Source organism: Panicum virgatum, chromosome 7K (assembly GCF_016808335.1).
Source record: "Panicum virgatum strain AP13 chromosome 7K, P.virgatum_v5, whole genome shotgun sequence".
Classification (NCBI taxonomy): Eukaryota; Viridiplantae; Streptophyta; class Magnoliopsida; order Poales; family Poaceae; genus Panicum; species Panicum virgatum.
The window spans coordinates 51,202,739-51,227,612 of NC_053142.1; the positions used below are offsets into that span (position 1 = coordinate 51,202,739).

Consider the following 24,874-nt stretch of genomic DNA (forward strand, 5'->3'; position numbering starts at 1 on the left):
TAAATCTGTTATGAATATGTCAGTATTATAGGTATTATGATATTTTTTAAATTTTTTGTCAAAGTTAGATATATAGGTTTAATTTTGAACAAAGTGTTCCTTTTCTTTTCAGCAAATAGAAGAACTAATCTGTGCGATGCAAATTAACGATCGAACTGAAGCTTAAAGTTGCAAGGTACTACTAGATCGAACATGTTAGGATCGCGATAGGGAAAAGAATAGTATCTCAAAATCAAACTTCTCTCTACCGGTGGCCCTGTTCGCGAAAAGGGACCCAAAAAAAATCTTTTGTACAACTGGACTTGGGGTGTAAATGAATAATTTTTAGGTGCACCTCCAATTCTCTTTATCTTAAAATTTTGTACTACTTTTTTAAATTGAATTTTTTGGAGGTGCGATCACCAATTTGCACTCTTAAGTTGGATCTCTCTCTCCGTCTCCGTCTCCCCGAACAGAACCTCCACCCATGCCCATCCTTCATCCTATCGGGCTGTCGGCTTCGAAACTCACCGTCGCTCCCCTTGTGGCTCTTTACTCTTCTCCTGTCTCATCTCCATTGCCGCTTAGAACCCTCTACCTTCATCGCCCCACTATCGGCAAACCTGAAAAGGCTCGCTCCACGCCGTACCATACGGACCCCTCCCTTGCTTTCAAAGCCCACCCCAGTCGTCATGGATCCCCGATTTTCACTCTATTCAGTTGGTTGTGGGCTTGTGGCTGGTGGCTGGTGCTGATTTGTTATGAGAGAAAAGTAGTGCTGGCTGACTGGTAGCTGGTGGCTGGTGCTGATTTGGTGTGAGAGAAAAACACTGTTGGCTGGTTGCAGTGAATAGAGTTTATCTCCCTGAGGATGATATCTGACTGATACATTCGTGTATCGTGCATTCCATTTCATCTTGTTCCTCACCGCCGAGTCCGAGATCCGCTCGTTACTCGCCGTTGGGGCTAGGAATCTCACAGGAGAGCGAGGGACGGATTGAGCTGCAACGCAAGGTATGTTGTCTTGGGGGGTTTGTGGTACATGATACAGTGTGATTTGTGTCGTTGTGATCAGATTGTTCTCGTAGCTGTCTACCATTTCCCTTATAGGGCATTCATGATATATGTAAAGCAATGTTTGATCATGTAGAAGTCTAATTTGAGTTTTTAGAGGAAGAAGATTGTAACTTGTTAGTTTTTTTTTTGCGCAAAATTGGCCGGTGGATACTGTTAAAATATGGAATTTGCCATCAGCCAACAAAAAGAAAATGTTTTAGCCACAACACATTGTAAAACTGTGGTAATTAGCTGATTGATTGACACTATACCTAATATTAATCAGAAGCCATGCGGAATAACGGTTGTGCCCTTGCCTCTCTATCTTCTTTCTTGCCTGACCCAAATCGCACCCATCAGATTCACCTAAATCGCGCCCATCAGACTCCCGAGGCCCCAAATCCGCCCCTGCTCCACCGATCTCCGGCAGCCGCCCCTGCTCCGGCGATCCCCGGCGGCCGGCCCTATCCCACTCCGGCGACCCCTACCCGGCCGCAGGAGGCGACGCGGCGGCCTGACCGCAGCGCAGCGCTCGGGCGGCGCACGGGCCGGCGCCAAGGGCTGCGCCCATCCCGCGACGCCCGGGGCGGCGGCGAGCGGCGCACGAGCCGACGCTGAGCGGTCGTCCCCTTCTTTTCATACCTTGGCAGGATCTAAAGTTTGGTGTTCTTCATCCTGCGCATAAGCTTCGGTAATGATAAGTACTAGCTGAAGACTGCAACTCATCATTTGTTTTTGCAACTTGCAAGGGAAGTAGCTGAAGACTGCAACTCATCATTTGTTTTTGTAGAACTGCAATGCTGAAGCCCAATCATCCAAAATATTAAACCGGTTCGGCTACTACTTTCTACAATAGAGATAGGAGAGGAGAGCAGCAGCATCTTCAGACGTAAGAATAGTTACATTCTTATTCAGTAATGTTATCAGTAGCAGTAGCAGTCTAGCAGAAGGAACAAAGTTTTCAACCTCAGTGCATCTGGTACAGTATAGCTCTGATGAGGCCTTGGAGTTTCACAGTTCTCAATCTTCAAGGCTTCCATGAAATATTGATGTGAAGGGATAAGGGTATACTTGTCTTTTATAAATGTGTTGATACCCTTTGGAGGATGATATATTATTATAATGGTTATAATGTCCAGCAGCAAATTGACACTGAATTGTAGTGTGTGCTGCCAAAGACTTCTTTTTTAGTGGCTTGTGGCAAAAGCCACCTTTTTTCAGTGTCCTGCAGCCAATTTCCCCTTTTTTTTTTCCAGTTCTTCATGCGCTATGAGCTCCACTGTGTGCGCACGCGCGCCATATTATTTGTAATAAGTGGATCATGAATGTATCAGTCACATTTTTAGGAGACAACAGATCTTTAATTGCATAATGGAAAGTCAGGGGCTCAGGGAATATGGCTTTGCTGATGGCTTTTCCTGGATTATTCTTTTCTGGTGCAGTGGTGAAAAAATTGTCAAGATACTGATCTGATACTCTGATGAGATATTGAGATGTCACTGAAAATTCCACTTCCGCAAGGGCTCTCCTTCTTAAGAAGTGTCGGATGGTTAGAAGATCGGAAGGTTGATTCAGCTTCCAAACAGCAGTTATCCCCAACATTGAAGCTCCAGACAGACAAGGAGGTGTACAGACCCGGTGATTCAGTCACTGTGACTATAGAAATCCACAGCCCAGCTAGTTTGAAGGACGATGCTGGGCAGACGGTGTCGGGTGAAGATGCCTCCTCACTATTGTTAGATGCGCTTTCCTTCGAACTTAAAGGGATTGAGAAGCTGGATAGCCAATGGTTCTCTGTTCCAAAGCCCTTACCAGGATCTAAACAAAGGCGAGGTACACTCTAGCTATCATGTCATTATGTAAATGGGCCACTTTCCTGGCAATCTTTACTCCTATACAACACTTCATCTGTTGATCATCTCTTAAATATGTTTTTCATGCTGCATTTGCTAGTTTTGGAAGCCTAAATGTTGTCCAGTCATCATTTAGGCTTGTTCTCTATTCACTTCATTTCTGCTGAACAGGATTTTTATCTTGATCTTTTTGTTTTCATGGTCACACATTTGTCCTTTCATCCCTTCGTGTTGCTCATGTCTCTCTGTTGTTACATGGAACTAATTTGTATCTGTATCATTATTTTTCTTTTCTGATTTGCCTTTTATGCACTGTGATTGAAACCAGGTGAACATACATTACTGGATTGTTCGGCACCGTCACTGATCTCTAAAGTTATAATTGCTTCAGGACAAACAAAAACGTGTAAGGAATACCTTGTTTTGTAGTGTTCATTCAGTTCAATAATGCACCTTTATTCCTGTAATGGTATATTCTATATTGCTCGAAACATACACTAGTCGCGCTTTATGAGATGCTGCTGCACTAGTACATTATTTTTATACCTTGCTAGTTCTGCTAATTCTTTTGATGGTTCTTGTTCCTCTGTTGATCCATCTCGTAACATGAAGCGAGAAGATTTTATTTTTGACCTTTCCTTGATGTAAACCATCAATATATATGTGAGTCTATCATTTTTGTTTGTGAAGACACACTGTTCTTGCCTGTATTTGTGGGGTAAATTTCAGGTGCTGAGAGGGACATGCTAGTCAGAGGGTCATGCGGGGTATATGGCACATGCCTGTTTCTCGAACAGTTGTTGATTTTTGCCCTGGTATCTTAGGTAGACAAAGTGTAGTTTTTTTTTGTTGTTGTCTTATGCATGGTAGCATAGTTGACAATAAAGACTCAAAGTACTTTTTTATCTGTTTTTACATGACCGCTTGCTTTTAGGCCTTGAAACATTTTCTTATTAAACTAGGCATTATCTTCAACTGGCATTGAACTGCCAGTGTGTATCTGGTGTATATGGTTCGCACAAACTTTCTGAGTAGTGTGTGGATTTCATTACCGACACTATTTAAAGAATTTTAAGTTTGCTAAATAATTTTATGCAGACATTGTGCGTGGGGAGCTCCCAAAGATTTTACCGCCATCTTATAGGGGTATCAGTATCCGTTATTTTTATTATGTTAGGAGTCAACTATTTGGATGGTCGGTTGTACTGGGTAATGGAGACCAAAGTAAAAACCCTGTGAATACTTCAATTCAATTGGTGAGTATTGGGCTTGTTTTTCTGCTTTGAATTCTGACATACAAGGTACTTTTAATATTTGCATGATGGCTGCAAAAAATTTGGAGTTGCTGACATGGTGACCGGCCTTTGGCAACTTGTATTATTCTTTAAAGGACTATTTGAGCTTGTAACTTGCATTTAAGAGCTGGTCAAGTGCACTGGATCTGGTTCTTTTAATAAGCTTGTGGGGCTACAGGTCCTTTTGTAAACATCATTAGCAGAGGTTCAAGAAGAGGGAACTAACTGCACGCATGTTCAGGGGTGGAGGGCATGAGAGTTCACGTGGATAGATCTCACATTCCAGCAAAATATGTAATTTATGTTAGACCCAACAAGTGTTTACCATCAAAAATAAGATATGAGAAATGATAGGCACCTCCTTGGGGCACTTATGCTGGACCTAATCTAATTTTTTTTCATAAATCATTATCATGACTAGCCATTTCATGCCACCTCAATTCTTGTTTATAGCATCATGCAAAGTACTGCCATTTGTCAGAATAACTGACCAAAGATCTCTTGGTTTCTTTAGGAAGCTCGAATCCCATTGCAGATACGTGTTTCCCAGAAAAGCAGCAACCTACTAAATGAAGAAGGTTAGCCAATCTAACGATTTAAAGTGCTTTTGTGCATCAAATATTATCATGTTAACCCTCTGTTGGTTTTAACTGAATGTTGTCAATAAACTGTTTGGCTATTAAGTAAAGTGACTTTGTCAGATGTTTCAGGGACTTTGCCAATCGCAGTTGATAAACTGGGCATATTTTGGAGGGAGAAAGATGAAGATTCAGAATGGGTGAGTTCTATTGCCTGATATTGACTCCCAGATTTCATCACTCAATTATTGTACACATTTTCCTGCATGGGTTGGTAAAATATTCTATTCGTTACTTTAATGAGACATTCATGTGGACTGAAACAGGTTTCCGTCAAAAGGTATCTTGCATGCAGGTGTAGACAATAAACTAACTAAATCATGACTCCAAAATGCACATTTTTTTACTTGATTGCTCTCTCTTATTGCAGGTCAAAGCAAATGATAATGCCGATCTAGAAGAAGGGTATGATAGTTCAAAAGATGAAGTTTCATCTGTTTCCTCATACAATCCTTCCAAAGCAAATCCTGAATTCTCCCTGAGAAACTCGTTCTCAATGCAATCCCTGTCCTCACGCCTTTCCACAAGTGAGCCGTTTTATAATCAAGCAGAACAACCCAATTTCCCATCTTACAGTCCAATTCCTCGATTGTCAGTGTCAGAGATTTCAGATGATCATGACGGAGGTAAAGATCTGAAACTTATTGTTAGATACTTAGATTCGAGTTGCATTAGAGTTTTGGTGTTCAACTCATAAGGTGAGTTCACAATAATATTATTTTTTGTTTTCTCCAAGATTTCATGGTGTTTTGGGCCTTCCTGAAGATTAATGATGTGGAAATTTTTGTCCTTGTGCCTTGCTTTTTGCATGCTGTTGGCAGCTATTCCTTTCCATTAAGTATGCAAGCCTGTAAGGCTTAAAATCTTAGCTTCTGTTGAGTTCTTCTTTTGCAAATTGGAACATGTTTTTTATTGAGGGAAAAAATTGGACATGTTAGTGGTGCATCGTCCTTTACTGCAAAACTGGAAGCAGATGCATCACTAATTTACTTCTATCATGTGACAATATGACCTGTACTTGGCTGCTCACAGAAGAGGGAGAGAGGGCACAACTGTGATGGACATGTGTAAATATTATGTTCTTATACTTTCATGGTGGGCATTTAACTAAATAAATGGCACAAACAGGTTTAGTGTCACCTCAAAGGAAGCTAAATCTTTTGCTACCAGATCATCCACCAAATGGGCAAAGGTTTTCTCCTGGTTCTGATCGCTTAAAAGATGATGTTGGACTACCCCTTACGCCGAAAAATGTTGATCCTGCTGGATGTAAGCCATCATGTTCCTGTTCTAGATCTTTTATATTTCATAAGTTTGCTTAATTGTTATCATTACCTTTTTTTTCTTTCCTTTTTTCACTTGCAGCTGAAGGTTTTACCAGAGGAAGATCTTATAATATAAGAATTGATGACCAAGTCTTGCTTCGTTTTTCACCTAAGAATTCGGACTCAACCTATTACTTTGGTGATATGGTACTTAAATTTGTTTTGTTGCACTTCTTACTGTTTTATTTTCAGAATTGGTTGTCTCAGTTTTTCCACTGCAGATTGGTGGAGCACTTACCTTTTTTCACGGAACTGGAAAGCGGAGGTGCCTTGAGGTAAAAGGCTGAGTTATATATTTAAATTTGTGTGAATTGGACTTTATGATTTTAATCAGTTGACAATTCTCAGGTATCAATAACCCTGGAAACATCGGAAACAATTAATCCCCGTGCATTACATCCTTCAAGAAGGGGTTCGCCGACAATAACCAAGGTATGATTAAATCATAAGGATTTGGATGTTGACACACCATTGTGCACTATTATTATAGCTTTTTGTCGCATCAGGGCCATCAATTTACCTGTTTGTCTTGAGTTATTCTTTAGTTTGAATTTTGAAATTCCTTGACCATTCCTAACAGTTTTGCAGAACATTTTGTACAAGTCCATTATGTACATGTTTCAGTTGAACCCTTTGTATTTGAAATACAAAATTTCTTAATAAAATGACACTTAAAACTAGGGGTGGTAAAGGGCCTAAAAATTTAGCCTATAAATTTGAAGGATCAGGCTCAGGGCTGGGCTCATATTTTATATTATTTTGAGCTAAGAATGATTAAGGGCTGAGTTGGATTATGAAGGGGGCATTAGGTCCACGATCCATTATAAGCCCTACTTAAAAACTCGTCTAGAATCTTCATGAGCTCATGAATTTCGTACAAGGTTATATTGGATGATTTAACTGCAAGGATATGTCCATGAAACTGCTGTATTATGTGCATATGAGTATATGGCATCATACTTGATCTTTTGATTAAAGAAAAAGAAAATATGCTGACAAGCCCATCATGAAGTAACTTATGATAAACATTGCCTATATCTGAATGACAGTATGTGTAGATTCCAGCAAGTTGTCCTCTGCTGTAGCTTCTATTCAAACATCTATCTTTTTGCATCAACCTTTTTTATTGTTAACTTTAGCTTGTTTTTAATGGTTCACCCTTTTCTTCTTTTTTGTACTTTATGGGCAGCTGCACAGTGAGCATCATGAGGTTGTTGCGGATCTCCACCAGACCAGCTTTCTCTTTTCCATTCCCATTGATGGTCCTATGTCATTTTCTACCTCAAAAGTCAGTGTACAGTGGTCTCTTCGATTTGAGTTCTTCACAACTCCTGAAGGAACGGACCCAACTAGGTATGCCACAATGTTAACTATCTTGTGTGCTGGGACGTTGTCTTGTCTTTCATATCGACGCTATTTTTTGCACGAAGGTTTTGATCAAGTTTTGTTTTTCCCTGATTGCTCTTAGTTGTGTGAAGCGCCCCTACCATGACTAGTTTCATGAAAACTATTTTACTAGTTTGACTTTATTCAGTGTATCATCTGTTGCTCGGAAGTGTGAATATCTTCCTAGTCTTCTGCAGCTAACTGAGTGCGTGATTCTGGCTTCTCTCTTTTCCAGGTACGAGCACCCACTCCTTGTTGAGAAAAGAGAAAAGGGTGAATGGGTCCTTCCAATAACTGTGTACGCACCTCCATTGCGTAGATGGCCTACTCATGGGAGGAATGATAGATCTGTCCTGCCTGGAAACATCTTCAACTCTTGAAGTGCGCTGTTGCTAACTACACCTGATTTTTGGTCCTTGCTTGACGAAGTATAGTTCCTTTCAGCTTGAAGGAATGCCAAATTACTCTGACTGCTACAATAACATCCAAAGAAGTTCCTCAGTCAGTTGTTCGAGGATGTGCAATGTGGTGGCTATTTGTACAAAAGCATTTCAGAAATAGAGAACAAATGGAGCGGTGAGACTGGTCGATGAGTTGTTGCATCAAGTGGACTGCATTTGTTTCCTGGATTTCAGCTCATCCCCTGAGATCAAGCATTAGCATTTAGTACTTAATTTACTTAACCCAACATCAATACCACAAGATACTGATCATGAGTGCACCACAAATATACCTGCTACACAAGTGGTGCACATCTACGCACGCATCCGTTCTAGAGATGTGTCAGGGATTAACCTGGTTTGCCAGACACTCAGATTTTGTTTTCCAGGTTTTTTTTATTGTCACTATGTTTTCAATCAAGTCTCGTAGTCTCAAAGGAAGAACAAGATATAACTTTGATAGATGGACTTATTGGGGATGCCCATATGCAATTACATCCTTATACAATAATACACATGGTATATTTTGCCTGTATTTTTTTAGCATACCAAATATTGTACAGTGGTTATTCCATCCATGTGTAACTTGTTTCTTGAGGCTGTTGCGGTGTTGCTGTAACGTAGCCATTCAATCTGCCATGCTTTTTACTAATTTTTAGAAAGGTTAAATCTGCCATGTTCAGTTACATAGGTTGGAAGTCAGTGTCACTTTCAGCAGATATGGTCATGACGTCTGGGCCATCTGTCCTGGCACTGACAGCCACAGTTATACCATGGGCACCAGCTGTTCAGCTGCGGTGAGCAATGCTCTTGGCGCCGCCGTAAATTCATACACCTAAGCGATAGTCTCATCTCTTTCTGGCTTTGCTCCGTAACAGCTATCTACAATTAATGAATGCATCCATGCTATACATAAGCCCCGTTTGGCATAGCTTTAACTTCTTTTGAAATAGCTAGTGAAACAGCTTCTCTGACGAAGCTGAAGCTATTTTGAAAAACTTTTAGCAAAAAAAGCTTCTCCCTAGTGAAGCCGGGTAGTTCATTAATGACTTCAACCCTGAAGCTAGCTCAAAAAAAAAAACTATTTGGCATAGCTTCATGTGAAGCTGCCCAAGAAGTTATGCCAAACGGGACCATAATATTATGGATGGAGGTACGAGTTCTGAACACCTCAAATCGCAATGGTTAAAACCTAAAACCTCCAGCCCTGCGCTGTGCTCTCGCGTCCCATGGTAAAAATGGGATGCCTGTCGATCAGCGCTCAGCCTGGCGATTTTGCAAAAAGACCTTTATACTTTTTTGAAATCAATCAGTAGTCCAACTCATTTGACTATAACAATAAAACCGTTATATTATTTTGCATATAGATCCCTATTGTAAATTTTATTTCAACCTGAAGAAGAAAAAATCGAAAACTCTTGTCGTTTTTTTAAAAAAACCGCCCGCATGGCGATTTTCGGAAACCCCCTCCCCAGTCCAAACTGTAAAGGGAAAATTTGGCGACGGACACTCCTCAAACGTGGCTTTGGCCACCGGCCACTGAAAAAGATCGGCTTTGCTGGAGGACACTGAAATTCCGTGGTTATTTGCCACGACACACTAAGAGCACAGTCTTTTTGCCTCCGTCAACTACAGTAATAAAGGGCCCACCTGTCATCCACTCCCTCCCCATCCTTATCTTCTTGCTCGAGCGGCAGCGGCGGCCAGTGCCGCACCTCGCCTCCTTCGCCCGGCTCCGCGCACGAGCTCGCCGAGCTGCTGCCCAGCTCACGTCGCGGCTGAGACGGTTGAGGCAAGCGAGCTGCGAGCACCGCTGCCCCCTCTGCGGTAGTGTGTGAACTGTGAAGGCCTGAAGGGGGACGGGAGTGGTGCCGCGCTCCGTGCCGTCGCTCTCACGGACTCGCCCGTCGGGTCCTCGCCCCGGGCAGGCATGCGCTGATGGAATTTAGGGGCCAGGAGGAACCCGCCGAGGGGATGGGCGCCAGCTCCGCGCCGCCGGTCGCGCCCAGCAGGGCCGCCCCCGCCCCGGGGAACCACGCGGCGCCCCCCCGAGGTGGCGCGGTACCACGAGTGCCTGCGCAACCACGCGGTGGCGCTGGGTGGGCATGTCGTCGACGGCTGCGGGGAGTTCATGCCCGGCGCCGGGGACGACGCGCTCAAGTGCGCCGCCTGCGGCTGCCACCGCAGCTTCCACCGCAAGGACGACGGCCAGCGACGCCAGCTGCTGCTCCCGGCGCCCGCGCCCGCGCCGCCGGTGACGCCGACGGCCCCGCGCGTCCCGCTCCTCCTGCCGCCGCCCCACCCCTACGCCGCCGCCAGCCACCCCAACTACGCCGAGCTGCTGCCGCCGGGCCTCCGCCGCCCACATGTCGCCGAGCCGCTGCCGCCGGGACTCCGCCTCCCAGCTCCGCGCCACGCCGCCGCTGGGTGCGGGCACCGCCGCCGCCGCGTCGTGCGGGCACTGGGAGCGGGGGTGACGCGGCCGGGTGCGGGCGCTGCAGCCACGCCGGCCGCACCACTTCCCCGCCGTCTCAGCCGCGCCGCTCCTCGCCGCCGGCTGTGCCGACTCGCGTCGCACCTCGGCCACGCCGCGACGCCTCTTCCCCGCCTCCGCCGGGACTCGCATCGGCCACCGACCCGCGCCACCGCGTCGCTCGTCAGCGCCCTGCTTCCGGCAGGAGCAGGGGTCGCCGCGAGGAGCATGGTCGGGAGGGTGTGGACTCCATGGAGAGCTCCGAGGAGATGGTGACACCCAGGGCCGCCGCGTGGGAGGCAGACGAGGAGAAGAGGAAGGCCGCCGCTGCCGAGGTCCTAGTGGAGTGCGCCGCATGGTCGGGAAAGGGGATTTGTTTGTATGCATGGGGTCGATGCAAACGGAGTGGAGAACGGCGAGCAACGGTGATGTGCTGCGGCAAATGAACACAAAATTTGAGTGTGATGGAGCAAAGATCATGTTTTTTAGTGTCCAAGGGCAAAAGTCACCTTTGAACGGTGTCCACCTAATTTTCCCAACTGTAAACCCTACCACCCCACTCACTCCCATCCTCTCTCTCTCCTCTCCCTGCCGCCGCCGCCGCGCCCGCGCCTCTGCCTCCACTCCCATCTTGCTCTCCGCCTGCCTCCACCACCACCGCATCGTCTCTCCCGTCGCCTCGCCCAGCTCGGCCCCCAGCCTCTGCCTCCTCGGCACGGGGCCCTAGCCCGGCTGCAGGGCCTCCCGCGCTAGATCTCGCAGGGGCGTGCTCGGAGCGGCGGCCGGCGACCCCCCGGCGCGGAGGCCCTGGCCGGGCTCGGCCACGGCACCGGAGGCCTCGGCAGGCTCGGCCCGTCAGATCTCGCGCTGGCGGGTGTAGCAGCTGTGGTGGCACAGCGGGTGGCTGCGGGAGCGGCGTGCGCCAGGAGGGAGCAGCGGTGGCTGGAGTTGCAGAGCTGCGGTCCCTCCCTTCGCCCTCCTACCCGCCGGCACGAGCAATACCGTCGCTTGATCTCGGGGAGCAGTCGAGAGCTCGTGCAGCCTCGGAAGCATATAGTCAAAAAAAGTTATGGTGCTTCCCGTCGCCGCCCCTCCTCTTCCTCCTCTCCGTCTACCTCCGCCGCTCCTCCCCCCTCTTTGCCTGCCTCCGTCGGTCCGCCGCCGCCGCCGCTCGCTCCCGCGGTATCTGGATCCGGATCCGACGCGAGGCGTGGCTCGAAGGGAGGGGGCGCATGCCGGCCGGCCACGGCGCTGCTGCTCCAGCGCATCGAGCAGAGCAGCCGGCCGTCGTGTGCCTAGGCCGGCCCCGCTAGGGCGTATCCCATCACCTTCGACGCGGAGGAGGCAAGGTCAACTGTGAGGCGGTGGCGCGGGCGGTGGCGCGGGAGAGCATGCCAGCCCCTCGACGTGCTGCGGGAGGCCAAGCGCCCTGCTCCTATCCTTCCTCAAGTCGCAGTCCTTTGCCCCATTGCCATTCCTCTCCAGCCTCTCGCCGGCCTTCTAGCCCCAGTCCTTTGCCCCATTGCCATTCCTCTCCAGGCTCCTCTACTCCTCACCGTGTCCCCGGGCTCCCTGGCCCTCTCATCCACGCTCTCCGCCGTGCTCGGCGTCGCTGACCCGGCCTCCGCGCTGCTCGCCCTCGCGTTCCTCTCTGCCGCCGCCACAGCGACGCCCTTGCCGCTCCTCCCCGCGGATGCCGCGGCCGTCACTGCCCGGTTGCTCCTCGAATTTCCCACCTCTGAGGATGTGCCAACAAGAACAAAGGGGAAAAGGGAGGAAGCAAATAATGGAGGGATCAGGGACGTGGTGCGGAGCTTCAAGGAGGAGCAGGTCGAGGAGCTGGAGCGAATGGAGGTCGCTTTCAGGAGCAGGCCTGTCAGGAATGCTGCTGCACGGCAAGTCCGATCACTCATGGATTTCCTCAAGGTGAGGTTCTTCCCTTCGTTCTTGCCTGTATCTGTTGATTGTTGTTGGCTCATTGTCGTGGTGAATGGTTTGCAGATCAACCAGGCATAGTGAATCATGCAACAATTAATAAGTTTCATTTATCACTTAATTTATATTCAGCTTCCCCTTTTTTTTCCCTAGCTCTAGCTTTCAGAGCCACATGTAGAGAGCTAACACCTTAGGAGCCAATGCGGTTGATGAAATTGTGTGTTGATTGCTGCACAGAGTTATCAGAAGCACCCAATAAGAAGTTAGAAGCACCCAATAAGTTGCTGACAAAACTGTATAATCTTGAGGTAAGTATTTTAGATAGACTTGTATCTGAATGATAATGTTAGAAAGCAGGTATGTATAGTAACTTTGCTAAATATGTGTGTCTTCTGTTTTCTGAAAGGCCTCCGAAGATGAAGCCATTGTTTCTGATTGCGGACTGCAGGATCTGTCAATTAAGCCCTTTCTTGATTCCCTAATATCATAAACAATATCTATATTGGATCTTTCTTATAACATAATAGGTACCTATTTTCCAGTAACTCAATTCATTTTTGTTTTGTCTTACACCGTGCATCATTATTTTGGCAGCACTGTAGAAATCATCATTTACAGTTAAATGGGTGTTTTCTTTACTATCAAACATGTGCTACCAATCCCTTACATGTAGTGCTTTATGCTCTTCTGATAACCCAAACCCATGATTGGTGCGTATAGCCTTTTAAGGACCTTATTCAACCACTCCATTGCTGACTATACTGCTTTGATCTTAATTTATGGGATAGTATTGAACTGCTACTTTGCTCTTAATGCCTGTTGGACTGATATGGTATTTCTGTAATTCTGCTAAAAAATCACAAGGAACCAAACAATCAAATGGCTTCAGCATATATTTGCTTCATCGTGTCAGACATATGGTGGCTTGGCTCTGGATGACTGGATTTGCATTGTAATTGTTTTGGTCCCACGTCTTCATTTGCATTGTAATCAATTTGGTCCCACGCGGCTTAATTTCAGGTTTTTTACGATCCCTGAGATCTATTCATCAAATTGAAATAATACGGTACTCAGTTTAGGGTTGGAAATTCTGCATTCGCTTTTTGCACATTTATGATGTGGATCCTGTTTAAAAACAAGGAAAAACACATGCAAGCATACAACAATCTTATATGCTATATTTAACAGAATTATGTTACAGTACAAGAATGCAAGACATGCGAACCATTTCTTGAGAATGAACAATATTCTATTATCAAAGGAGAACATTTATTTGAACTCAGCAGATTTGGTCCGTAATCCTGGAGGAAATTCGGAGAGCCAATTAACCATTTCATAAACATTGGAGGAAATTCAATTAACCTGAGGTTTAATTCCTATTCAGATGTTCTTGTAATATGTATTACCATATCTCGGGAGCCATGCAGTATTAGATCTCTCACACTGGATAGATGCAACCTTGGACTTGCTAGAGTTGTTTGTATTATTCATGCACTATCATGTGATGAAAAGTACACTGAAACAATAGGAAAAAGGTCTCTCTGAAGCTAATAAACTTCTCTGCTTTCAGGAAATGACCAACTGGAGGAGCTGCACTTGGCAGAGAACACAAACTCGGCACTAGACAGAATAATTCAATACGAAGACATGCAAGAAGTATCAACAACCAATGAGGAAAAACAATAATGTAACAACCTTGAAACAAGCAATGTATTACTTACATTTGATTGTTCAGATAGTAGGGCGCGCATCGCGCGCCGAATGTTCTAGTGGTGTTAAATGCAGCTCAGTTATAGCTTCAGCTGAGCATCGTACAGCATCTAGAATTCTAGAGCTCCAGGTTAAATAGATGATCTGTTCACACTCACACTTGAAGATTTTTTCCTGCACAAGATCAAACGCTACTTCACCAGGTTGGGGCGAATCGTTACTAGAAAAATGGTGGTACTAATTCAATGACAGGCTCAACAGTTACACTTTGCGTAACCAGTATTCCTTTTCACTGCATTAGTCGTCAAAAGAAAGTTTGTCTAAAAAAGAATCATATCAATGACTCATCTGTGATTCTATACCATCTCAAAAAATCTGCTAATTTGCCATCACACTTATCCGTAGTTAGGATTAGATACCTATTGGTCATTCACTCAGCACTCAGCAGATGACAGACTTTAATTGAGAATCTGAAATCACAACCAGAATGCAGCAGTCGGTGCAAACCATCAGAGTAAAGCACGACCCAATCAGTGTTCATATGCAAAGAGCTCCTAGGTCTGGTACAACTGCAGACTGCTTGACCTTGACGGGTGCTGCTTCGGACTGTTCCTTCTTCTTTTGCTTCTTTCCTTTCTGGCCTTTTCCTTGGCCACCTTTGGCCCTGTCAGCAAAGCAGGCTTCAATCAGTTTTTTTTTTGCACTTCAACACTGTACACATATTCCTAAAATTAAATCTGTATTTGATGTGTGAATTTTTTTAAAAAGATTTCTGCAGGCTGTGTAGTGTTGGACCATTTTCATTCAGGGTCTGGGTCGTTTCTTTTCTCCAGTCAATCTGTAGTGCTCATGTACTAGATATGTTAAAGATATGTGTTATTTGTGTTCTATTTCTTTACTTTAATGGAATGGCATGCAACTTTCTTGCGCATTCAAGGAAAAAAAGATTATTGCCTGCTAGTAAAGTACCGACGCGATGTGTAATTTTCCTTCCAGCAATTTACAATGTAAACAATGGGGACAAAAGTGCTAAAAGATAATGGAAACATCGAAAGGTTTATACCTTGGAGGTTCTCTTGATGTTGTAGCTGCGGCTAAACTACAAGACACCTTGTGCTTCTTCGCAGTTCCACAAGAGCAATCCTTGGTTTTGGACTTTTCCTGAATAAAAACACCAATATATAGTCTACATTTGTTCTTTCAAGATAATGAAACCATAAGACAATTCAATATTGGCATATCTGGGTTAATGTTCATTCGCACCTTGGAATGTGTAGAATGTGAATTGTTTGGTTTCTCAACTGTTTCATCTTTGCTAGAACAACTAGCTTGATCCTTGTGCTCAATCGACTGGTTCTCATCGTGCCATTTAGAAAATTCATCTACTATGAAATAATAAATTTAACCATAAATAAAAATATATCAAAAAAATACATGGGACGAGCTGTATCTTTAGTTTTAAGGACACATGGGTGCCTCTGCCTCCCACAGTCCCACCATTTCAACAACAAAAAAATGGATGTAAAGTGGATTTAAGTACATGATTGGTTTAGAAAACTGAAAAGATCAGTTTATGATGCCCGAGGAACCAAGGCGGTTGACATCTAGGTTTCTTTTTTTTATCTTAGTTGTCCATATTGTGGCAAGAATACTACTGTTACAGGATCATACTCATGCATAGTCCAAATAAATTTATGGTGCTCAGGAGCCAGGGCACTTGAAAGGCTTACCCTTACATGCATAGTCCAAATAAGGGTCTCCCTCCATATCATCAGTACCCATTGCAACTCGATCCACTAGCATGTACTCAATGGCAGCATCAACATCTCCGTCCATTTCTTCCAAAACCTGCAATGGTAATTGCACAGTTGGCATTAGGAGAAAATTTACTACCAACAAGCAACCTACACTAAATGCAAAACTGTACTGCAAGAAATGATGATTGATCATATAGTTCATACGTGCTCAGCTATGGCAGCATCAGAACATCCAGTTCCAGCCATGATCAATTTAACTGATGTTTGATCATAGGTTGATCTGTGTGAGGATTTCTTCGGGTCCTTTGCTTTTGTTTGAGCATTATTGTTTGCACTAGATATGTTGGCATCCGTCTGTAACTCGGTAACAAAAAGAAATAGACTGAGGTAAGTGGCATCCCTGAAGACCATTTTCTATTCCAGAAACAGCAGAACTGAATCATTAACAAATATCACAACTAAAACCTTGATAATAACTTGCATTGCAGGACCTTGACATGGATCTTCTCTGAGCCTGACACTGTTGTAGTGCTCACCATGATGATAAGACCTGTATTGGCATGAAATTGATTTCAGGGTGTAAGTTACTGTGTATGTATTAGATGTCTTTTACAATCATTCATCCTGTGTTAACATTACAGTAAGTTAACTTGGAGAATACTTTAACTCACAGGTGAATCATATTAGCAGCTTCACGGCCAGAGAAGTTGTTTATATACCAACGCGGCGAGTTAAGCTGCAGATCAAACAGCAGTTCAGTGGTGTACAACTGCTAAGTAGTACTTGCAATATCAGAAGATGCTAATAAGAAGCACAAAGCATCCATGGCAATATTAGTACAACAATCCATACGGGACATGGTGTCTTGACTGCACAATGTGTGCTCTATAAAAAATTAAAAAATACTCCAGAAAGCTAGACTTGCATCGCAAACTCACCATGTGGATACATATGTTTCTTCTAGTGAGAAGAGAAGCTGCTTGCAACTCCATATGGCCAGCCCAAGTCCCATCTTTTAGCATAGAGTCGCAATATTGTTCGAACGGAACTTCATCCTCAATAAATGGCTCAAAATCCTCACGGTGCTTCTGCAGATGCATAAGAGAAGGATAAGAGAGCATAGATAGCCAAATGCCTACATACACCACCAGCAATTATTAGATTCTTTAATTAAAATTTAAGCTCTCCTCTGACTCATGAAATCCTGAGTATAATCACAGTCCACAGTTACAAAAGGTTATATTGCGTACCACTATGTACTCCACAACCATTGCTCGGTACTTCATGTGCTCTTCTTCACTGCCCTCAAGCTGGTCACCCATTGCCCTGAATACTACAATGAGTAGTCATATAACTCAAACAACGTGTGACGCCGTAACTAAATGTGCGCTAGCATTTTGTTCAAAATCAATTAGCCTCTTTTCCTCAAGACGACAGGGACATGCACAATGAGTAGAATTAGTCCTAAACCTGAAAAAGCAATTGCCATCTGCGTTCACTTCGACTATCTTTAGCCCCAGGGAGTCCAGCTGCGCCCTGAACTCCGTCATGTCAGCCTTCTTGCCGAGCTTCTTTCCCTGCGAAGGAATCGAGCACGGAAGAGAGAGAAAAAAAGGAAAGTCAAATCCCTCCTGCTCTCGTGGAGGATCCAAGCGCGAAATTTTGGGCCACTCAAGTATTGCTACCGCGTCGCGCTTCGGCGGCTTGCGGAGCTTGGCCGGCGCGGCTGCTTTCTTCTTCTTCTGAACCATCGTGCTGTCCTTCCCGAGGGCTCGGCGGGCGGCGGCGGCGGCGGCGAACGATGGCAAAAGGTGGGAGAGCACAAGCTGCACAACTACAGAATTCCGCCGGAGCCTGGAGAGAGATCGGACACAAGGGAAGGGGACCGATAGAGTCAGAGAGATCAGCCTGGGTTGGGCCGGCACAGGTACGGCTCGGTTACGTCAATGGGCTGAGCGGGCCCGGTTGGGACACTGTTCCGAGCCTGATCAGGTTCCCCTGGGCCGTACGATCTCCGAACCGGTCCTGGATCCGCCCGCCGTGGCGCATGGAGGAACAGTTTCCTCTCATACGTGACAGTCGATTCGAATTTCGAACCCACATCAAACTCAGACGCCTTCGACTTCGTGAGCACCATCATGATCGTGTACACTCGTTATGTATCGTTGCACCGCATCGGAGTTGGAGTACGTTCCAAGTTCTGTACGGGTACGTGACGTGTCCACAACACAAACTACTTTCCACTGTCACGTTCCGACCACTACTCCGCGGCCGGACCCATAAAACCTCGGGGCGCCGGCACCCCCCTGCACATCCAATCCACAAACCAAATCACCAACACGTACAAAATTCCTGCACGAACGCACGCGCAACCTCTCTAGTGAACTCGTCAAGTCGACACAAGCCTCGGCATCGCCGGCGGAACGCGTGACACCATGGCAGGCGTCGGCCGCGTCCTCGTCGCGGTCGCGCTGGCCTTCCTGGTGGTCCTCTTCGCCTCGCCGGCGGCGGCCGCGGCGGCGCGCGGCATGGCGCGGACGGAGGCGCAGGCGCGCGCGGCGTACGACCTCTGGCTGGCGCGGCACGGCAAGGCGTACAACGCGCTGGGCGAGCGCGAGCGCCGGTTCCGCGCGTTCTGGGACAACGTCCGCTTCGTCGACGCGCACAATGCCCGCGCCGGCGCCCACGGGTACCGCCTCGGGCTGAACCGCTTCGCCGACCTCACCAACGACGAGTTCCGTGCCGCCTACCTCAGCGGCGCCGGCGTGGTGCGCGGGGGGCGCAACGCCGCCGCCGGGGAGAGGTACCGCTACGACGGCGTCGAGGCCCTGCCGGAGTCCGTCGACTGGAGGCAGAAGGGCGCCGTGGCTCCCATCAAGAACCAAGGCCAATGCGGTAAGAACTAACTAAGAACATCACTGGATCGCATTGGCGCATTGCTTGCAGAGTGACCTGATGCTTTTGCTTGGTGTGGTGACCTACCCAGGTAGCTGCTGGGCGTTCTCGGCGGTGGGCGCGGTGGAAGGGATCAACAAGATCGTCACCGGCGACCTCGTGACGCTGTCGGAGCAGGAGCTTGTGGACTGCTCCAAGAACGGGCAGAACAGCGGGTGCAACGGCGGGATGATGGACGACGCGTTCGCCTTCATCGCCGGGAACGGCGGCATCGACACCGACGCGGACTACCCCTACACGGCCCGGGACGGCCGGTGCGACCTCGTCAAGAAGGCCCGCACGGTCGTCTCCATCGACGGCTTCGAGGACGTCCTCCGGAACGACGAGAAGTCGCTGCAGAAGGCCGTCGCGCACCAGCCCGTCGCCGTCGCCATCGAAGCCGGCGGCCGCGAGTTCCAGCTCTACGAGTCGGTAAGCTAAGTTTTTTTTTACAGCTACGACCTTGTTGTTTCAATTCAAACACTGACGACGGCCACGCGGCACTGCAGGGCGTGTTCACCGGGAGGTGCGGCACGTCGCTGGACCACGGCGTGGTGGCGGTGGGCTACGGCACGGAGGACGGCGGCCAGGACTACTGGCTGGTGCGCAACTCGTGGGGCGCCGGCTGGGGCGAGGCCGGCTACATCCGGATGGCGCGCAACGTGGGCGCGCGCGCCGGCAAGTGCGGCATCGCCATGGAGGCGTCGTACCCCGTCAAGACCGGGCCCAACCCAGGCCTATCGCCGGCGGCGCCGCCGCCGCCGGTCCCCTGCGACCGCTACAGCTCCTGCCCGGCGGGGAGCACCTGCTGCTGCACCTACGGCGTCCGGGGCATGTGCCTCGCCTGGGGCTGCTGCCCCGCCGAGGGCGCCACCTGCTGCAAGGACCGCGCCACCTGCTGCCCAGCCGACCACCCCGTCTGCAACGCCAAGGCCCGCACCTGCGCCCGGAGCAGGAGCAGCCAGGACACCGTGGAGGCGCTGCTCCGCTTCCCGGCGAAGCGCCAGCGGGGACCGCTGATCGCCGAGGAGCTAGTTATTGATTCCGTCTTCTCCATTTGATTTGATTTGACTCAGGGATCGATCGCTTAAATGTTAGTATTATTAGTTAAGTTTTTTCTTTTAATATTCAGATTTGTTCCTCATCAATCAGTTGATATTTTGTTTACCTCTCAATCAACGTCCATAAGCGTCGGATCCGTGCTGGGCGGACGAGATCATGATACATAAATTGCAAAACGGCTCCGCTCCCGTGAGAACATGTGTGCCCGCGTATGCGGTATGGGGCCCGCGGCATGCCGGCTTGCAGTTGTAGTGTTATCTATCAATCGGTGTCTCGTCCATTTCTTTTCATTTCCCTACCATGAAGTCTGAGCGGCGGCCGGCAAGAACACAGCGGACTCTCCCAAATACACGGTGCAGCAGCAAGGCGATGTGTAGCGGCGGCGCGTCTCCTCCGCCTTTGCTCTCGTATCTTGATGACATCTGCGTGCGGGATTGACGGATAAGCTCGAATTCAGTCGATTGATACGGAGACACTTCCTTTAATATTAAGGGGTATTCTCAAGTTATAAGAATTAGTCTAGGATTTATTATTATTGTACTGCTTAATACTAAGCACTATGCGTTACAGTATTTTTCTTCGTGTGCTTCAACGCCTGCTCGGCCATTGCCCGCTGTGCCGCACCCGCCTGCCGCCCGCCGCGCCCCGCCCCGCGGCCCCGCCCGCGCACAGCAGCCGCGCCCGCTCGCTTACTGCGCCCAGCCCTCGCACGGCCGCCGTGCCGGCCAAGCCGCACTCGGCCGCTGCCCGCCTGCAGGCCCCCTTGAGCAGGGCCGTCGGCCGCCCAGACGCTACGCCCCCGGCCCCCGCCTCCCCCGGGCCGTGGCCCGTGGCCCCTTCCGGCCGCCCCTGCCCCGCTGGGACCAAGCCGCCGAGGCGCCGAGCAGATGTTTTTTCTTTTTTATATTTTTTAAAAATAAAAATTTCAAAAATATATGTCCGTTTTGAAATATTTCAAAAATACTCTCGGTCGCCCCCCATAGGGCGACAGGCCTTAAATGTAATTTTTTTTGTTCAAATTCGCAATAAGATCCCTGGGAAAAAAAAGCCCTGTCGCCCGTAAAAAGGCCCTGTCGCCCCCCCCCAACGGGCGACAGGGTCCTGTCGCCCACCCCTGGGGCGACAGGGGCCTGTATATTCTCTTTGTCATTTGAGCCTGCCATATGCCGCCATTCCCTTTATCATTTGAGCATAAAAATTCAGGAAAAAAGAGAGGGGTGAGAAGAAGAAAAACGGCGAAGCTCTGCCGAATTGCGTACTTTTTGAAATGGTGGAAGGGCACTGCTATTGGGTCACGTATGTCTGGGCAAAGAATGCCACATTTGGGAAACCCGTGATCGCCGTGCTGAGCAGTGGCAACCTGTGATCTCGTACTCGCAGCTAGATACACTATGGTTCCTATTTTGAGCTATTCGAGCGTGTAGTCGTCATCATCGCCGGCAGGATCTCGACCGCTAACTCCTACCGCACCTAACTTTTCCTTCATTAAATCACGGGAAAAAATCGCAAGAACTTCCCTTATTTCACGAGCATTATGGAGCCCACAAACATAATAAGTTCACATCAATAGTATCTATAAAAACAAATGACAAGTAAACTACCACAATCATAAACATCGGATACAAATAAGCGGTCCACAGCTATCTCATTACAAATAAACATCAGAGATACAAACATCAGATACATCTAACCACCCCTAGGGCGTCGGACCCTCTTAGCCCTCTGTTGGGCACGGACATGGCCCTCGGAGTAGGTGAGAACATCCGGAGACCTCACCTGTCGCTCAGGACGCGCAAGGGGCTGCGGTGTCTGCTGCTGAGAGATTCCAAGTGGTGCTCCTCCTAGCTGTGAATACCCCAAGACATCGGGGTCACCTTGCGCGGCAGGCTCTTCTGGACTCAAGCTGTCGAAGTCGTCTAAGGTGAAGGTCTCGTTATCTGGTCGAAAGGAGGAAGAAGAAGGTCTGGCGCCCGCATGGGGGTAGAATCCTACGCAAAAAATGTGGATGTTAGCGTATGCTCGTATATTTTGTCATGACATGTAGAAACCGAAATACGAAACATAAACTAACCTGTGTAGGCCGGTATCTGTGGCCCCGGTACCATCCCTGGATACGGTCCGCGAACTGGTGTTGTCCCTCTAAACATTCCAGTATGGCCGAACGCAGTAGCTGGATCGTATCCTGTATGTGATATTAGTAAATATGTAGGAACACTTAATGTAATTTTAAAGAGATATGTACGTTACCTGCACTTGGGAAGAACTGCGACGTCGGCCCGTGCATGGTCGACGGACACGGGAACGACGACGAGGCCTGAGACGACCCGTGGCTGTCTTCGTACTGCACACGGCTTCCGAAGTTGTGCACTACCTGACGCAACTGATCACGCTGCCTCGACCATGCCTCTGTCTGCTCAAACTGGGTCATTGGGGATCCGGCACGTACCCTCGTCAAGTAAGTCGAGCAGTCCATCTCCATTATGTTGCAAAGGCCAAGCTGCATCAATTCAGTAAAGGTACAGTTACAAACACATGAATTATCTTATGAATATGATTATATATTTATATATATATATGCAAATATGATCAAGAGACTCGTCGCGCCAGCTAGTGCCTCCACGTGGTGCCGACCATAGCCATCCTGAGGCCTCGCCTGGTGTGGCTGCGGGGTAAGTACCAGGTGAGGTAAGCCCTAAAGGAGCTGTCTGTGTGTGGTCCTGTTGGATGGACCAAGTGCTCGTCTGCCTGTTCCCATTGGTCCACCCACGGCTGGATCTTGGTGAGCCAATCATCAGAGCACGGCAAGCCACTCCTTGACAACCTACAAAGTGGACCATGAAGAATCGTTAGATTCGACACGAATGTATGAGCCAAGTTCATTCATAATTACTTGTGGTCCTGGCGACTGACACGCTCCAACACGGTGGGCACCGGAAACTCCTGGCGCTGCCCAAACTGTCTCCTGACTCTCCAGGGGCAATATGCCTCAACCGCGATGTCATAAACCAGGACGGCGGAAGTAAGCCACAGGCTCGCATTCGCGGAGCAGTGCGAAGACAGGCCTGCTGGTGCACGGGTAGCCACAGCCTCTGGGCTGTAAGGCTCCCAGACAACGTCCTCGGGCGTCAGCATGTCGAGCTCTGAAACAAACTCAGGATATGCGCGTCTAACCTGCGCATGCGCCCAGGACCTCTGCATTCGGAATAAGTAACATTAAAAGTGCGCTAATGCATCATGTAACAATGAATAACAAAATTAGATGTATAAGAACGCACCTGACGCCAGATCCAGATAGTTCCCATAGTGGGCCTCTCGTTCTCCTCTTCGTCGTACATGCCCCCGTGGTAAGGCTCGTGGCTGACCAGGGGCCGACCAACGGCTAGCCTCTCGTACGACCAAAGCTGTAGCAGTAGTGGGCACCCTGCCAAGATAGCGTTCCCATGTGTCTTCATGCAGCCGTCGCAGAGTCCACGGTAAGTGGCTGCAAGTACCGCCTCACCCCAGCTGTAGGGCGGTACGTCCTCGTCCCCATCCGCAATCTCCCGTGCATACGGAAGGAGAATCCTATCGACCGAGTTGCCATGAGTGATGTTGAACATGATGTAACCAAACAACCAAAGTAAGTACGCCTCCAGCGATCTGGTCACACTGTACTCGTCTGCATCCGCAGCCAACAGGGCAGGCTGCATAAACAATTAAGATTAATGGTTTCAACTGTCAATGGAACATTTGAATTGTAACAATTAAATTTATATATGGAATGAATACGTACTGTAAACTGTAGGAACCAGGTCTTCGAAGGACCTGCTGCTCGCGGGTGCGGGTTGATCGGACCTGCTTCCTCCACGCGGTCAATCAGGGCAAAACGGGCCTCTAGCTCATCCTTCCACGAGGCCGCCACCACACGCGGACCTACAGCCTCCCCGACGATAGGGAGGCCGAGGAGGTAGGCCACGTCCTACAGCGTAGGAGTCATCTCCCCACACGGGAGGTGGAACGTGTGTGTCTCCGGCCTCCATCTGTCAACGAGCGCCGTCAGGAGGGATCGGTCGAGCTGAATAGGCCCAACCTCGACAAGACGGCTCAGAGTCAGTAGACCGGCCTCACGTAACCTTAAAATAAACAAAAATGTCGAAACAAAGGAATACCGACGAATACATAAGTGATAAACAATAATATTTTATTACATACCGGTCACACCAATCGTGGTGTATAGAGATCGCCTCCCCGGGTGGACGAGGACGTAGCACCTCTAGGGCTCGGTGCTCAACAGCTGCAAAGTAAGATCTGTGGCTCGAGTCGATCACTGGGTCTAGCAAGGAGTCCATCTCCATACCTGCATTCAAAAATATATGAGAACACATAGGTAAATATATATTTCATACAAACTGGACACATAGGTACAATAATAGTTCATTACATACCTGCAATATTTCATTACTACATATTACAAATAATGAAATACAATTGTGGATCATGACACCGAATGCCTTCCACGAGCAATTCTCGCCGATGCTCGTCTGAACGTAGGAGGTGCTTCATCTCTGGGATTTCCGGAAGGACCGACGTCAGCAGCATCGTGAAGTGCATTCTGAGGACACTTCTTGTAGTTGTGACCCAATGCTCCACATTGGCTGCAACGCTTTTGTGCCTTGCTTGCTTCCGACTCGTCCATACCATTCCGAATACGACGTGTCTGACGATGGTCTTTGCCTTTCTTAGTGGCTGGATCAGGAATAAACATCTTATTCTCATTATCCTGAGTGAAAGACCCCACAATTCCAATCCCGTATACCTCATGTCCCCAGGTGGATACAGGTGATTCCTTGCTGAAGTACGGTGAAACAAATACTCCTGGCTGCAACACAGACTCTGCACATGCCGCAATGAGATGGGAGCATGGCAAATGCAATAACTTAGGCTTCATGCAGGAGCAGAAGGCTTTGCCATCAACTGTAATCAAACTCTCCTGTACCACCCTATCTCTACGGATACCACGACCACTTCTATCCTTGCATAGAACCTCAAATC

At 48.0% G+C, this 24,874-nt stretch overlaps 4 protein-coding genes across 11 annotated transcripts; 3 read left to right on the forward strand and 1 right to left on the reverse strand.

Moving 5' to 3' along the window:
• The first annotated feature begins 1,347 nt into the window (after positions 1 to 1,347).
• LOC120642814 lies at positions 1,348 to 8,572 on the forward strand. 2 transcript variants are annotated; one of them, XM_039919414.1, is made up of 14 exons: positions 1,348 to 1,726; positions 1,826 to 1,924; positions 2,478 to 2,868; positions 3,217 to 3,294; positions 3,987 to 4,144; positions 4,698 to 4,761; positions 4,885 to 4,961; positions 5,192 to 5,447; positions 5,950 to 6,090; positions 6,187 to 6,293; positions 6,368 to 6,421; positions 6,495 to 6,578; positions 7,336 to 7,499; positions 7,768 to 8,572. In XM_039919414.1, exons 3-14 carry the CDS (start codon positions 2,529 to 2,531, stop codon positions 7,910 to 7,912), a joined length of 1,668 nt encoding a protein of 555 aa, XP_039775348.1. In that variant the 5' UTR covers positions 1,348 to 1,726; positions 1,826 to 1,924; positions 2,478 to 2,528; the 3' UTR covers positions 7,913 to 8,572. The 2 variants fall into 2 exon arrangements, with proteins under 2 accessions (XP_039775348.1, XP_039775349.1); XM_039919415.1 differs by having other exon boundaries at positions 1,364 to 1,726; positions 4,894 to 4,961.
• Positions 8,573 to 9,917: 1,345 nt separating this feature from the next.
• On the forward strand, positions 9,918 to 14,247 carry LOC120640384 (translation initiation factor IF-2-like; the record flags this gene model as incomplete). Its single annotated transcript, XM_039916212.1, has 4 exons — positions 9,918 to 10,399; positions 10,474 to 10,780; positions 11,745 to 12,688; positions 12,787 to 14,247. Coding segments are annotated over 3 exons (1,506 nt in total), but the record flags the coding sequence as incomplete, so codon positions are not given.
• On the reverse strand, positions 14,069 to 17,748 carry LOC120642820 (OVARIAN TUMOR DOMAIN-containing deubiquitinating enzyme 7-like). 7 transcript variants are annotated; one of them, XR_005662745.1, is made up of 12 exons: positions 17,533 to 17,748; positions 17,318 to 17,424; positions 17,098 to 17,173; positions 16,786 to 16,935; positions 16,519 to 16,583; positions 16,313 to 16,397; positions 16,052 to 16,201; positions 15,821 to 15,938; positions 15,354 to 15,475; positions 15,154 to 15,251; positions 14,510 to 14,754; positions 14,069 to 14,264 (listed from the first exon to the last, which is right to left on the reverse strand). XR_005662745.1 is itself a non-coding variant. In XM_039919425.1 (11 exons), exons 1-11 carry the CDS (start codon positions 17,596 to 17,598, stop codon positions 14,628 to 14,630), a joined length of 1,155 nt encoding a protein of 384 aa, XP_039775359.1. In that variant the 5' UTR covers positions 17,599 to 17,748; the 3' UTR covers positions 14,358 to 14,627. The 7 variants fall into 7 exon arrangements, 6 of the variants coding, with proteins under 6 accessions (XP_039775359.1, XP_039775358.1, XP_039775357.1 ...); XM_039919425.1 differs by lacking the exon at positions 14,069 to 14,264 and having other exon boundaries at positions 14,358 to 14,754; positions 15,354 to 15,472; positions 15,827 to 15,938; XM_039919424.1 differs by lacking the exon at positions 14,069 to 14,264 and having other exon boundaries at positions 14,358 to 14,754; positions 15,827 to 15,938.
• Positions 17,749 to 18,208: 460 nt separating this feature from the next.
• Positions 18,209 to 19,842, forward strand: LOC120640385 (cysteine protease 1-like). The gene is made up of 3 exons (XM_039916213.1): positions 18,209 to 18,742; positions 18,834 to 19,213; positions 19,291 to 19,842. Exons 1-3 carry the CDS (start codon positions 18,283 to 18,285, stop codon positions 19,840 to 19,842), a joined length of 1,392 nt encoding a protein of 463 aa, XP_039772147.1. The 5' UTR covers positions 18,209 to 18,282.
• Positions 19,843 to 24,874: the final 5,032 nt, after the last annotated feature.